A 15,573-nucleotide genomic window follows, 5' to 3' on the forward strand; every position below is an offset into this window, starting at 1 on the left:
ATCAGAGTTCCCCTTTATACCAGAATCTGCAGACTTTCTCCTTCTATCAGTGTCTTCCTCACTCCCCTCCTCCATCTGTACCCACCCCATGCAGGCTGTAGGACACTGCGGGCTGCCCACGTGAACATCTACTCGCTCTGTCCTTGATGCGTGCTGTGTGAATGTGACATCTAGCCAGCAGAGGGCGCACTATAAACACATATACGTGTGGTCATGGGCTCGCCTGTGTGAATGTGACATCAGGCCAGCAGAGGGCGCACTATAAGCACATACACGCGCTCTGTCAGGGGCTTTTCCTGTGTGCCTGTGACCTCCGGAAGGTAGATGTCGCTCCTCGGAACAGTGACCCCCATCTACCCAAAGTGTCTCTTCTCACTGGTGTCGGACGTAGCGCGCGTCACCGGCAGTCACAACAAGCGGGCCTGGATCGTGCGTGTCCCCGCCGCCTGCGTGTGTAGAGAGTCCTCGGTGCACCACGTGACAGAAACACCGCCAACATGCCGCGGATTATGATAAAGGGCGGGGTGTGGAGGAACACCGAGGTGAGGAGGGGCTAGAGCGGTCAGGTGTGCTGTTAGCTGGTTACCCTGGTGATGGGTGCCGAGTCTTCTCCCTGTATACTGTGTGGACTCCCCCCTGGGGATGGGTGCCGAGTCTTCTCCCTCTATACTGTGTGGACTCCCCCCTGGTGATGGGTGCCGAGTCTTCTCCCTCTATACTGTGTGGAATCCCCCCTGGGGATGGGTGCCGAGGCTTCTCCCTCTATACTGTGTGGAATCCCCCCTGGGGATGGGTGCCGAGGCTTCTCCCTCTATACTGTGTGGACTCCCCCCTGGGGATGGGTGCCGAGTCTTCTCCCTGTGTACTGTGTGGACTCCCCCCTGGTGATGGGTGCCGAGTCTTCTCCCTGTATACTGTGTGGACTCCCCCCTGGGGATGGGTGCCGAGTCTTCTCCCTGTATGGACTCCCCCCTGGGGATGGGTGCCGAGTCTTCTCCCTGTGTGGACCCCCCCTGGGGGTGGGTGCCGAGTCTTCTCCCTGTATGGACCCCCCCCTGGGGATGGGTGCCGAGTCTTCTCCCTGTATGGACCCCCCCCTGGGGATGGGTGCCGAGTCTTCTCCCTGTATGGACTCCCCCCTGGGGATGGGTGCCGAGTCTTCTCCCTGTATGGACTCCCCCCTGGGGATGGGTGCCGAGTCTTCTCCCTGTATGGACTCCCCCCTGGGGATGGGTGCCGAGTCTTCTCCCTGTATGGACTCCCCCCTGGGGATGGGTGCCGAGTCTTCTCCCTGTATGGACTCCCCCCTGGGGATGGGTGCCGAGTCTTCTCCCTCTATACTGTGTGGAATCCCCCCTGGGGATGGGTGCCGAGTCTTCTCCCTGTGTGGACTCCCCCCTGGGGATGGGTGCCGAGTCTTCTCCCTGTGTGGACTCCCCCCTGGGGATGGGTGCCGAGTCTTCTCCCTGTGTGGACTCCCCCCTGGGGATGGGTGCCGAGTCTTCTCCCTGTGTGGACTCCCCCCTGGGGGTGGGTGCCGAGTCTTCTCCCTGTGTGGACTCCCCCCTGGGGATGGGTGCCGAGTCTTCTCCCTGTGTGGACTCCCCCCTGGGGATGGGTGCCGAGTCTTCTCCCTGTGTGGACTCCCCCCTGGGGATGGGTGCCGAGTCTTCTCCCTGTGTGGACTCCCCCCTGGGGATGGGTGCCGAGTCTTCTCCCTGTGTGGACTCCCCCCTGGGGATGGGTGCCGAGTCTTCTCCCTGTGTGGACCCCCCCCTGGGGATGGGTGCCGAGTCTTCTCCCTGTATGGACCCCCCCCTGGGGATGGGTGCCGAGTCTTCTCCCTGTATGGACCCCCCCTGGGGATGGGTGCCGAGTCTTCTCCCTGTATGGACTCCCCCCTGGGGATGGGTGCCGAGTCTTCTCCCTGTATGGACTCCCCCCTGGGGATGGGTGCCGAGTCTTCTCCCTGTATGGACTCCCCCCTGGGGATGGGTGCCGAGTCTTCTCCCTGTATGGACTCCCCCCTGGGGATGGGTGCCGAGTCTTCTCCCTGTATGGACTCCCCCCTGGGGATGGGTGCCGAGTCTTCTCCCTGTATGGACTCCCCCCTGGGGATGGGTGCCGAGTCTTCTCCCTGTATGGACTCCCCCCTGGGGATGGGTGCCGAGTCTTCTCCCTGTATGGACTCCCCCCTGGGGATGGGTGCCGAGTCTTCTCCCTGTATGGACTCCCCCCTGGGGATGGGTGCCGAGTCTTCTCCCTGTATGGACTCCCCCCTGGGGATGGGTGCCGAGTCTTCTCCCTGTATGGACTCCCCCCTGGGGATGGGTGCCGAGTCTTCTCCCTGTATGGACTCCCCCCTGGGGATGGGTGCCGAGTCTTCTCCCTGTATGGACTCCCCCCTGGGGATGGGTGCCGAGTCTTCTCCCTGTATGGACTCCCCCCTGGGGATGGGTGCCGAGTCTTCTCCCTGTATGGACTCCCCCCTGGGGATGGGTGCCGAGTTTTCTCCCTGTATGGACTCCCCCCTGGGGATGGGTGCCGAGTCTTCTCCCTGTATGGACTCCCCCCTGGGGATGGGTGCCGAGTTTTCTCCCTGTATGGACTCCCCCCTGGGGATGGGTGCCGAGTTTTCTCCCTCTATACTGTGTGGAATCCCCCCTGGGAATGGCACTGATGCAGGAGAGCCACAACTGTCTATAGTGGTTGCTATTACTGGAAATGCTCATTGCCTGGCTCTTCTGAAGATTCTCCGGTCTCAGTGCTGTTTGGCAGGCAGGGCCAGGACAGGTCTGCAGATCAGAAAGTCAGGCTCCAATCACATTACGGCATTGTGAATCACGGGCAGAATCACCGCAATCTCCAAACGTTTAAATGATAAATCACAGAACCGTGTGTTCAGGAGCCATTCTTTGTAATGGTACATTAAAATGCGCTGTGTGTTTTCCACGCAGTAAGTCGCAGCAATCCGTGTTGTTCAAAAGTAGTTCTTGAACTGTGGGCTACATGCTTTGTGCAGTCCTGCATTGATAAACTGAGCTTCAATCGCAGTAAATCGCAGTGTTTTGAGGTGGCAGTAAAATGAATGGCTCTTGAACACCTGGTTCTGCGATATTTTTTTTTTTTTTTTTATGCAGAGCGTTTAAATCAAGGGCAGAAATGCGGCAATTCTGCCCCGATTCTCAGCGCTATAGTAAGCCCCTTTCACATGAGTGGATCAATCAGGTCCGTCTGTCCGTTTTTCGAGTGGCCCCGATCGGACGCTGCATCAATGTCTATGTAGCAGCGGGTGTAAATGGACATGTTGGTTTACTCCCACCCACATCCAAACCAATCCTGTCTGCTAAAAACAAACGGGTGTGGATCTGTTCTCCATCCGCCGATCAGATGACAGTCACATGGAAACAGCCCATAGGGGACAGCGGGCTGCGTTTGCTCTGCAGAAGTGGAGCGACTTGAACCTGTCATCCACTTGCTCAGCGGACAGATTCCCCTCTGGGCAAGTGGATCCGCTGACAGGTTCACCCCGTGAGAAAGGTGCATTATATTGTACAGCGCTGAGCAAACCTTTTAGCTCTATATAAATACTGTATAATAATAATTATAGATATATACAGTATCTCCCAGAAGTGAGTACACCCCTCACATTTTTGTTAATATTTTATTCTAGCTTTTCATGTGACAACACTGAAGAAATGACACTAAAATGTGACGTAGTGAGTGTACAGCTTGTATAACATGTAAATTTGCTGTCCCCTCAAAATAGCTCAACACACAGCCATTAATGTCTAAAGCGCTGGCAACAAAAGTGAGTCCACCTCTAAGCGACAAGGTCCAAGTTGGGCCCAATTAGCCATTTTCCCTCCCCGGTGTCATGTGACTCGCTAGTGTTACAAGGTCTCAGGTGTGAATGGGGAGCAGGTGTGTTAAATTTGGTGTTATCGCTTTCACTCTCTCATACTGGTCACTGGAAGTTCCACATGGCACCTCATGGCAAAAAATTCTGAGGATCTGAAAAAAAGAATTGTTGCTCTACATAAAGGTGGCTTAGGCTATAAGAAGATTGCCAAGACCCTGAAACTGAGCTGCAGCATGGTAGCCAAGACCATACAGTGGTTTAACTGGACAGATTCCACTCAGAACAGGCCTCGCCATGGTCAACCAAAGAAGTCGCGTGCACGTGCTCCGCGTCATATCCAGAGGTTGTCTTTGGGAATTAGATGTATGAGTATTGCCAGCATTGCTGCAGAAGTTGGAGGGGTGGGGGGGGAGTCAGCCTGTCAGTGCTCAGACCATACGCCGGACACTGCATCTAATTGGTCTGCATGGCTGTCATTCCAGAAGGAAGCCTCTTCTAAAGATGATGCACAAGAAAGCCCGCAAACAGTTTGCTGAAGACAAGCAGACTAAGGACATGGATTACTGGAACCATGTCCTGTGGTCTGATGAGATAAACTTACGGTAATACCTCGGTTTTCAAACGCCACGGTTAATGTAATTTTCGGTTTACGAATGAAAATCCATTGTAAATAATTTCTCGGTTTACAATTTTTTTTTCGCAATACGAACTGTATATCAGTGTTGATTTTTAAATGCACTTTCCGGCTTTTTTTCTTTTTTCTTCACTATATCTGACGGAATTGGCTGTCAATTTCCCCGGTGTTAATGGAGACTGTTTCTTTTAAGAAACTAAAAGGAAGCATTGTTTCTCTTAACTCCAGGGAAATAAACTAAAAGAAAACGTCCTTTCTTTTAGCTGGGCAAAAGTGACAGCTGAATTTCTGAGCTGTAGTGAAGAAAAAAAAAAAAAAAAGCGGTAATTACATTTAAAAATCAGCACCATAATAAATAAATAATTTAAAAAAACGGCATGGGGTCCCCCCTCGCATCCAATCCAAGCCCTTCAGGTCTGGTATGGATTTTGAGGGGAAATCCCACTCCAAACTTTTTTTAAAAAATGGCGTAGGGTCCCACCAAAATCCATACCAGACTTTTATCCGAGTATGCAGCCTGGCAGGTCAGGAAAAGGGGGGGGGGGGGAGAGGTGGCAGTGTGGTGCGAGTGAGTGCCCCCCCCCTCCCCCCGAACCATACCAGGCCACATGCCCCCAAAGCACCTTGGCTCCATTTTGATGGGGACGAGGGCCTCTTCCCCACAACCATGGCCAGCGATTGTGGGGGTCTGCAGGCAGGGTGCTTATCGGGATCTTGAAGCCCCCTTTAACAAGGGGGCCCCCAGATCCTTGCCCCCCTTTTGTGAATGAATATAGGGTACATGGTACAACTACTCATTCACAAAAAAACACGCCGTTTTTTAAATTATTTTTTAAATTATTTTTTTAATTGACGGCAATTCTTTTGCTTTCCGCTGTCAGTGGGGAAATATTAACACATGGTTGTCACTACTAAAATACCGCATGACTTGATAAAATAGCTCTTGCGGTATTGTAGTAGCGTTTACTTTTTTCTGACCTTCGGAAAGGATTAATTGGTTTTGAATGCATTCCTATGGGAAACGGCGTTTCGGTTTACAATTTGTTTCGCTATATGAAAAGTCCTGCAGAACGAATTAAATTTGTAAACCGAGGTATTACTGTATTTGGTTCAGATGGTGTCAAGCGGGTGTGGTGGCAACCAGGTGAGGAGTACAAAGACAAGTGTGTCTTGCCTACAGTCAAGCATGGTGGTGGGAGTGTCATGGTCTGGGGCTGCATGAGTGCTGCCGGCACTGGGGAGCTACAATTCATTGAGGGAACCATGAATGCCAACATGTACTGTGACATACGGAAGCAGAGCATGATCCCCTCCCTTCAGAGACTGGGCCGCAGGGCAGTATTCCAAAATAATGACCCCAAACACACCTCCAAGATGACCACTGTCTTGCTAAAGAAGCTGAGGGTAAAGGTGATGGACTGACCAAGCATGTCTCCAGACCTAAACCCTATTGAGCATCTGTGGGGCATTCTCAAATGGAAGGTGGAGGAGCGCAAGGTCTCTAACATCCACCAGCTCCGTGATGTCATGGAGGAGTGGAAGAGGACTCCAGTGGCAACCTGTGAAGCTCTGGTGACCTCCATGCCCAAGAGGGTTAAGGCAGTGCTGGAAAATAATGGTGGCCACACAAAATATTGACACTTTGGGCCCAATTTGGACCTTGTCACTTAGGGGTGTACTCACTTTTGTTGCCAGCGGTTTAGACATTAATGGCTGTGTGTTGAGTTATTTTGAGGGAAAGCAAATTTACACTGTTATACAAGCTGTACACTCACTACGTCACATTGTAGCAAGGTGTCATTTCTTCAGTGTTGTCACATGAAAAGATAGAATAAAATATTTACCGAAATGTGAGGGGTGTCCTTACTTCTGTGAGATACTGTAGATGACGAGGTCAGTGACCCGAAGAACATATCGGCCTCTATAGTTCTATCAGGACAGGGTCTGGTCACACCAGCAGGTGTTCTGTCCTGTATTAGGCATCGCTGAGGTCCATAGTCCATGAAGGGGTCCGGTGTTTATACAGCCTGAGCCGCCCAGTGCTGTGTGCAGGGATTCCATGTTACTTTATGGTGATGCTGCGTCTGCACGGAAACAGCCACTCGCCCTAAATTGACAGGTAAATTGGTGCAGGTGAGTGACCCCTGAATGCACGCTGTCTGTGTTCAGAGGCTTATCCCCCCATTAAATTAGGCTGAGCGTCTGTGTCTATGAAGACTCTGCATCACCATAAAGTAACATGGGCTCCCTGCACAGAGCACCAGGGGGCTCAGGCTGCGTAAACACCGGGCCCGTTCAGTGCCAGGTCCCACTGGAACACAATGTGGGAAACCCCCTAACTCTGTGTTTCCTACACCACGTTCAAAATGCACTGCAGTGGGTGTCTGTGTAAAGTTACCGCATGCACAATTTTTGGTGTGATTGTGTTGATGATTTGTGTTGGTATAACACATCTCATTTTTTTCTTTTTTTTTTATTTTCAGTATGATTGAAGGCAATTCTTTTTTTTATTTTGTTTTATGTAATGGAGGGTATATCCATGCTATTTTTCTTTTGCCATATGTATCCCATTGTGAGATTTCCCTTCACATCCTGTCCCATAGTCAAAACAGGAAGTGAGTGGAAATTTCTCCAAAGTGAGGGATTCCTGAAAACTATGCAGGCCATAGGCGGTTCGTTTATCGGCCAAAAAACAAAACATCGCTCATTCTGTTGCCACCAATAATTACGAAAATCGGCTGTTTTTTGTAAATTTTCTAGCATGACCGATAAAAGAAATGAGGAGGAACTACGAAGATCGGCCAATGACATTGCCCCACTACTGGCCCGATTATTCTTTCGGGTTAAAATTTGGCCAATAAATGATCTGTCTATGGCCTGCATTAGTGACCCCATTGGAAGATTTCCCTTTTATTTCTCTTTGGTGACAACACAAATTTAACTCTTGGTGATGTGAGTTAACAGGACAAATGGGGTGAATCTCCTTAAGGTCCTGTTCACATTAGAATTGCCACGATTCTGCCCACGATTCCAAATCACACCATGCTTAATTGGGTGGCATTATTCTTAATGGTACCCTCAGTGCGGTGTGATTCTGCTCTGATTGTCACATGGCGATCGCAACAAAATGCGAGTTTCAAAATCATGCTAAACTTACTGCCCAAACAAGAATTTCTTTTGGGCGACAAATACTCAACTGGTGTCACCATTGAATTCCCAGGGAAATGGGGACTGCTGGCACCATGCAGGCTGCACAGGTACAAGCAAACCTATGCGGGGATGTGCTGTGCACTATACATACTTGAAGTATCACCACAAGTTAAAAAACCTTGTTGAATATCCCTTGGGGCCCGATGTACCTAGCTATTGGCCATGTTCAGATACTTGACGTGAATATTAAAATGCTTTTCTTTACTGTTTGAGCTGGCTGTAGCTTCACCCCAGTCTATCGACCAATTTATGGAAGTGGATATGGGGACGTTACTGACCTCTACATTTTTGCACCTCTTGTTATCTAATCATTCAGCCCTGTGCCTCTTTATGTTCTAACCCAGGGCCCGACAAATCCCAGGCGCCAGGTCGCCATGGCAACTAGAAATTGCGTCCTGGCACCTGGGTTCACAGGAAGAAGGGTCGGCCGTACACTGGAGGATTGATGAATATAGTGTATATTTTTTGATCCATAGGACACACAAAACACCAGGACATGAGTACAGGACCTGCCAACGCGTTTCACACGATCTCATGCTTAATCATAACACAGAAAACAACAAAAGTGCTGTCTTATATAGGTATTAGTTAATAAAGAGCACCTGTCCTAATCAGAATTCCTGAATCCTGAGGAAACACCTACTAATGCATTGTAACAAAACATATAAAAACCATTGTATCAAAAACTGATCTCAGAGAACAACAAGAAAGGAGGAAAAGAAGAAGGAAAGTGAAGTGGAATAAAAAGCGAAACACTATATTCATCAATCCTCCGGTGTGTATCTGATCCTTCTTCCTATTGCATCGTGTGTGGTGGCGAGCCAGAGCCTGCACCTGTCGTGGATTGATCTGGATTGTTTGCCTGAGCGGTATACCTCTGTTCTTTGGATTCAGACCTGGGTTCACACACTGCCTCCCGTAGACTTCAGTGCAAAAACTCCTGTCAATAGGAATCCTATGTGAACATTTATCTCTGCATGCCACTTTATCACTGGCGAGTCTGGAACGAACCGCTACAAACTCGCACAGGACCCTTTAAGTAATGGCACTCGTATGGATCGCATCTGTGTAAACCACCTCAATAGGAACACATGATATCTAGTCTGTCATGTTAATCTCTGAGTTTGAAAACACATCCAGAATTGCATATGTGTGAATCAGGGTGGCTCCATTCACACCTGGGCATTTTGGGATTGCTGTGATCGCAGGTTCAGGTGCCTTTATTTTCAGTGGCACCTAAAACATGATATTGTTTTGCTGTGATTGCTGCACAGTAAATCGCAACGCACAAAGCTGTTGCCTTGGCCCGTGCGCTGACAACCCATGGCTCCTAATTTTCTTAGCGGGCTTTTAGCTTCAAAGCAAAATAGTCGAGCCCTGCCCCAACCCCTTGACCATCTTCCCTGTACACAGAATGGATCGATGACTGAGCCCAGACCCATCCACCTGTTAGAAAAGAGACACTAAGATAGTAAATAACGACACGTGTTAAATGACGGTGCACTGGAAAGCATCATTATTCACAACAACACATGTCAGCTACTACATTAGGCTCCCTTCCCAGAATAGCAGGTAGGTGGGTCTGAGAGACACCAGTGTAGTAACTGGCATTTGTTGTGACTGTTCATCTCCAGCACAATGACACAAGCCAACAACTACTTTCTCTCCAGCTCTCCTACAAAGTAATCGAGGTCCCTGCAGACTGAAATCTATAAATTAATCTTTCTAACCTCCATCACTTCCTTCTTCATGCTCTTCTTTAACCACTAGCCTACCGGGCACTTATACCCCCTTCCTGCCCAGGACAACTTCCAGCTTTTAGCGCTGTCACACTTTGACAATTGCGCGGTCATGCAACACTGTACCCATATGAAATTTGTTTCGTGACACAGCTTTATTTTGGTGGTATTTAATCACCTCTGGGTTTTTTTTTCTTAAACCAAAAACCACTGAAAATTTTGGGGGAAAAAAAATTTTTTTTCTTAGTTTTTGTTATAAAAATTTGTAAATAAGTGATTTTTCTCCTTCACTGATGTGCGCTAATGAGGCTGCAGTGATGGGCACTGATAGGTGGGGCTGATGGGCCCTGATGAGGAGGCACTGGTAGGTGGCACTGATGGGCATTGACAGGCATCACTGATGGGCACTGATTGGCATTGATGGGTGACACTGAAAGGCAGCTCAGATGGGCCCAGATATGTGGCATTGATGTGCACTGGTAGGCACTGATATGTGGCATGGATGAGCACTGAGAGCTGGCACTGATGGACACTGACAGGTGGCACTGCTGGGGCTACACAGATCATCAGGGCACACTGATCATCAGTGCTCTGATGATCTGTGTACATGTCCCCTCCGAGGAATGCCGATTACCGGCTCTCCTCTCGAGCTGTCACCATGCTGTTTACATGCGATCAGCTGTGATTGGACACAGCTGATCACATGACTGAGCCGACATCTTCGGCTCTTTCCGTGGATCAGTGATCTGCTGTGTCCGAGGGACACAACGGACCGCCTATCGCCACGCTGCACGCTCCCGGAGCCGCACATGCGCGCTGAGAATGGGAGGACGTCATATGATGTCCTCCCAGAACGAGAGAACCACCTTGCGCCCGTCATTGGACTATATGGCAGGCAGGAGGTGGTTAACCACTTCCCGACCGGCCGTTGTATATAAACGGCCGGACGGTGGCAGTACAGGGTCGGGTGGCCCTGGGAGCGCGCAGCACCGTGATCCGGTGCCCGCTGTGTCCTCCGGACACAGTGAAACACCGATTGTCGGACGGGACCTCTGTACGAGGTCCCGATCATGTGATCACTGATTGGCCAATCAGTGATCACATGCAAAGTAGTAAGCAATTGTCACTTGTGACATCATTGCTTACTACGTGTGAAATCTGTGAATGATCACAGAGGTCACATGGTACAAGCCTATTCACAAAAGCCTTGTACCATGTGACAAGCTGTGACCAATCACAGCTCACTCAGTACTTCTCAATGAGTGCAGGAATGCACACAGAGAAAGAGAAATGATTGCTTTTACATCCTATATGGGTGTAAAAGCAATCAGTAAAAAAAAAAAGAAAATCTTCATCACCCCCCACAAGTAGTACAGTGTCACCATGGTGACACTGTACTGCTAGGGTGACAGTATTTAAAAAAAAATAAATAAATAAAAAATAATATAAAAATGTTTAAAAATTATAATTTTTGGTTATAAACTAATTTTTTTTTTTGTTTTTTTTTACTAAAAATATAACGGAATACATTTTGGCAAAGATTTATGATGAAATATTATTTATTTGCAAAATTTTATTAAAAAAACACTTTTGTTCAAAATGTTTGGACTTTTTCATTTACATAGCAAAAAAAATAAAAATCGCAGCGGTGAATAAATACCACCAAAATAAAGCTTTATCTGTCTCAAAAAAATGGTAAAAAATTAATTTGGGTACAGTGTTGCATGACTGCGCATTTGTCATTCAAAGTGTGATAGCGCTGAAAGCTGAAAATTGCCCTGGTCAGGAAGGGGGTAAAAGTGTCCGGTCTGGAAGTGGTTAAAGTGGTAGTAAACACCGCTTGCTCACTTGTACCTACAGGTAAGTTTATAATAAAGCTTACCTGTTGGCACAAGAAATATCTGCTAAATATTCACTGCTTCGGAGATATTCACTACTTTGACCTCACTGACGCATGCACACTGCGCTCTGAAGGGATAGCATGTCGTCCCTTCAGAGCTGTGCGTTGCGGACGTGGCTTCCATGCACAAGAGCGACATCATCGTGGCCCTGAAATTCCAACAACGGGAGTCTGCGAACACAGAAGGAAGGCCAAGAGAAGATGGAAGCCCTGTCAGTGGTGACAGCGCACCACTGAAGGGCTTTGGTTTAAGGCAAGTCTCTTATGTGCCAGTATGCAATGCATACTAGCACATTATGACATTGTCTGCAGGGGGAAATTTATTTATTATTTATTTATTTTTTTTCCCCCGACACTTTACTACTGCTTTGACTTTTAAATGGGTAGTAAACTCTAACAAAATCAGTGCTGACCATTCTGTTTCTAAATGTCATTGCAAAACTCCAGACAAATACCCATTCCAGGTATCTATTTAAAACTAATTAAATGTGTTTGAAGCATTTCTAATATCTACCCAAGGTCTATCTTTATATTATCTTCCCACAATTTTCTGTTTCCTCAGTGCAAGAATATAGTTATTAAATGACAACTACATTTATCTTCTGCATATTCCAGATGTTCAGCATACATGATGAATGTTGGGTCAGTCAAATATGGCCCTAAATGGTATAAGCAAACCTTTTGAAAGGCCGGTGTTCAGTAAAGTGTGTCAGGTGTACTAGAGAAGGTGAAGTACATCTAAAGGCTCTTGTTTAGCAGTCTAAATGTATCTCATATTGAGTTATTGTGCAATGTATAAGCCTCATAAAGCCAAATCCTCCTTCATCTGTGTCTCCCACATTCCCCCTCCCAGACACTGCAGCTCACAGTGGGAGGGTTTCAGCAGCAGAGCAGTGCTGTCAATCCAGAAGGCAGTGGGAAGGACTGTGTGAGGTCAGGTGCTGAATGACAAGCTACAGACGGGGTCGTTGCCCCCTATTAAGTCTTGCCATCCAGCTGTAGTTCAAGCAGCCACAGCCTACATGGGGGGTTTCAACAAGTATTTGTGGAACTTTGCAGAAGGGCCAAAAGAAAACTGTCAGGGCACATGAAGCACATACTTTTAATAGAAGTTCATTTTTAATGTGATCGCTTCAGAATGGTTGTTTCTTCTGTTGTCGGTTATACAAGGTAAATTTTGCTGCCTTTCTCCTCACAGGATGAAATTCTCAAAGCTGCGGTTATGAAATATGGCAAAAACCAGTGGTCTCGTATTGCATCTTTGCTACACAGGAAATCTGCCAAACAATGCAAAGCCCGATGGTAAGTCTGGCTCTGAAAATTCATGCAGAATATTGCAAAAGGTGAACACATCTAATAGAAGTGCCTGATTTCCTCACTGGGGTCTGTTTTTAAGATGGCTCTGCAGAACTCCGTAACAGCACTATTTAAAGGGTAACTCCACTCCACTTTCAAGAGCAAGTGCATAGCAACCCCCCCCCAAAAGAAAAAAAAAACAGCATTTTCTTCACAAGCCAATATGTAATTTAATGTTTTTAAAAACTACTTTTCCTTTTCAAGCCACAGTCGCTGTAATTCTCTGTAAAATTCAATGCAATATGAAAATCTGGAGGCCTTCTGTACATAGTTGGTGTATAGAACTTTGCTAGAAATGTCATTTTCTGCTTGTGTGATAGGCTCACTAATTTTCCCAGAAGTCTGCAGCAAGATACAAGTCAGATTTTAGGCATCCTCTGGAACACAAATGTCATACTCCCAAAGGGTTAATTACTTCTAAAGGGATGCAGATCCTGCAACTTTCCTTTTTAAAACACTGCAAGTGCATCAGCTGATTAAGAATAAAAAGTCACTTTGATTCAGATTTACTGATCAAGAGGAAGCATGCATCCTGTGAAACCCAAACTTTTGATATGCATCCTTTTTTTTTTTCCTGGGTCAGAATCGGTTCACAATATTTAATATTTGAAGTTATTTGATTAGTATGAAAGTCAAAAAATCAGTAATGTCAGAAGGAGAGAACAGCAGTAGTTGCTTCCATGCATCCAGGGCAGCACAGTGGCTGAATGGTTAGTACCTCCATTTGGCAGTACTAGGGTTGTTGGTTCAAATCCCGACCATGGCATCACCTGCCTGGAGTTTGCATGTTCTCCCTGTGCCTGCGTGGGTTTCCTCCGAGTACTCCGGTTTCCTTCCACACTCCAAATACATGCTGGTAGGTTAATTGGATCCTGTCTAAATTGGCCCTTGTATGTATATGTATGAATGTGAGTTAAGAACCTTAGATTGTACACTCCTTGAGGCTTAGGGACTGATGTGAATGTACAATCTATATGTAAAGCACTGCATAAATTGATGGCGCTATGTAAGTACCTGTAATAAATAATAATGTAATAATCCTTAGGCTACTTTCACACTGATCCAAAGCAAAAACGCATAGGCAGTTTTGCCGCGGTTTCTAAGCATTTTTTAAAGGACTCGTGACTTAAAAACTGCACCAAAAACACTTCTCAGGTATTCAAGCGTTTTCCATTGATTTCAATGGGAAGAGGCATTTATGGGGTGTGTTTTTTTTTTTTTTAACTCACGAAACATGCCCCAAAGATGCTGCTAGCAGGAGTTTTTACACCACACCGCAAGCTCAACGCCTCACTGTGAAAACAAACATAGACATACATTCACATACATGGGGAAGCATTTTTCTTGAGCTTTTCAGGCACTTTTTTTAATGGAAAAACGCTTCAAAAACTCCTCAGTGTGAAAGTAGCCTTAGAGTGATTGTAAAGCTTCTATTTTTTAGTATTATTATCATAACAAACATACCTACCTGCTCTGTTTAATGGTGCACAGAGCTGCCCGAACCTCCTCTTCTTGGGTCCCCCATCGACACTCTTGGATTCTTCTCTTCTCAGTGTGCCACCATAGGAAGCTGCTTCCAAGCCAGGCTTTGTGCATCCATAGACACACACATAGTGCTGCTTGGCCCTTTCCCCACTCACTCATCACACGATTTGACTGACAGAAGGATCCAATGGCAACTGTTGCTCTCAGTAAGGCATGTGAATGTAGGAAGAGAGGAGAGCAGGGCTGCTGGTGGGACAGCATTGGATCAAGAGTGGTGTCAGGTAAGTGTTTGGCATGGAGGAAGAAGGCACAGACACCTGAAGCTTCTGTTTACCTTAATGCAGAAAATGCATCAAGGTAAGAAAAAAACCTTTTTGCCTTTATAGCCACTTCCTTTGGTTTCTGTCCTGTGTTTCCTTTAAAACATTTGACTGGCAATGCAGTCACAGGTGGATAGTGTAGGCTGTGGGAAAACATTGCAGTCAGTGGAGAGTTGTGTCTAATGCACATTCGTTGAGGTCGCACATCTATCTGGGTCACAATGTAGCTTTAAACCGCACTGAGCTGCTAAATGATCTCAGTAAAAGTTCAGATATATAGTGCAAGTTGTAGAGTGCTGCATTTCATAACATTCATTTGTTGATTTTGAATAGGAGACTGCAGGCTGGAACTTTGTACTGGTAAGCCATGGTTAGCAGAGGCTAAATCTGTGTTTTATTCTCAGTACAGACATGCGCAGAAGAATCTCTATTCATTCTTATGACAAGGTCTTCCACTATTGCAGCAAATAATAGATGGCCTTTTCATTGGAATGGACTGGGAAATGTTGGCTGGAGTTGAGTTTAAGTGTAATGTTCATTCTGCTGCAAGAATGCTCACAGTTGTATTCCTCAATGACAGGTATGAATGGCTGGACCCTAGTATTAAGAAGACAGAATGGTCTCGTGAGGAGGAAGAGAAGCTGCTGCACTTGGCCAAGCTGATGCCTACACAATGGAGAACTATTGCCCCAATCATAGGCCGCACAGCAGCTCAGTGTCTGGAACATTATGAATACTTATTGTAAGTACTGATTAGTGGTGCCAGTGAAGGTTTGTCAAAGTCTGATGTCTCATATGCTGCTTCTCGCATGTGCATATTGTTGTGTCTGTACCTGCCAGAATCTGCTGTGTGTTGCTGTATGTGCCCCCATCAGGGAAATTCACCCTCTCTATTTGTACCATATACTAGATCATTGAAAATTAAAGCTAAAGAAAATTCCAAATTTTGGATTGTCCCAAGAAAAGTAATAAAGGAGAAATCTTTCAGTGGGGATACAAGATCTAGTGACCCTGGTGACAGCCAAGGATCCCCTTTTTTTTTTTTTTTTTAAATGTCCCTATAAATT

General features: G+C 46.8%; 1 protein-coding gene across 1 annotated transcript in view; it reads left to right on the forward strand.

Moving 5' to 3' along the window:
• Positions 1–319: 319 nt before the first annotated feature.
• The window catches only part of CDC5L (cell division cycle 5 like), a 93,285-nt gene continuing 78,031 nt past the window's right edge, over positions 320–15,573 (forward strand). The window contains exons 1-3 of the mRNA XM_089686060.1: positions 320–542; positions 12,544–12,647; positions 15,087–15,248. Coding sequence (XP_089542186.1) covers positions 498–542; positions 12,544–12,647; positions 15,087–15,248 — 311 coding nt within the window. The 5' untranslated portion in view covers positions 320–497. The remainder of the gene's footprint in view (positions 543–12,543; positions 12,648–15,086; positions 15,249–15,573) is intronic.

The sequence above is a fragment of the Staurois parvus genome, unplaced genomic scaffold, assembly GCF_062004578.1.
Source record: "Staurois parvus isolate SC_StPar_1 unplaced genomic scaffold, SC_StPar_1.0 ptg000390l, whole genome shotgun sequence".
NCBI classification, from domain to species: Eukaryota; Metazoa; Chordata; class Amphibia; order Anura; family Ranidae; genus Staurois; species Staurois parvus.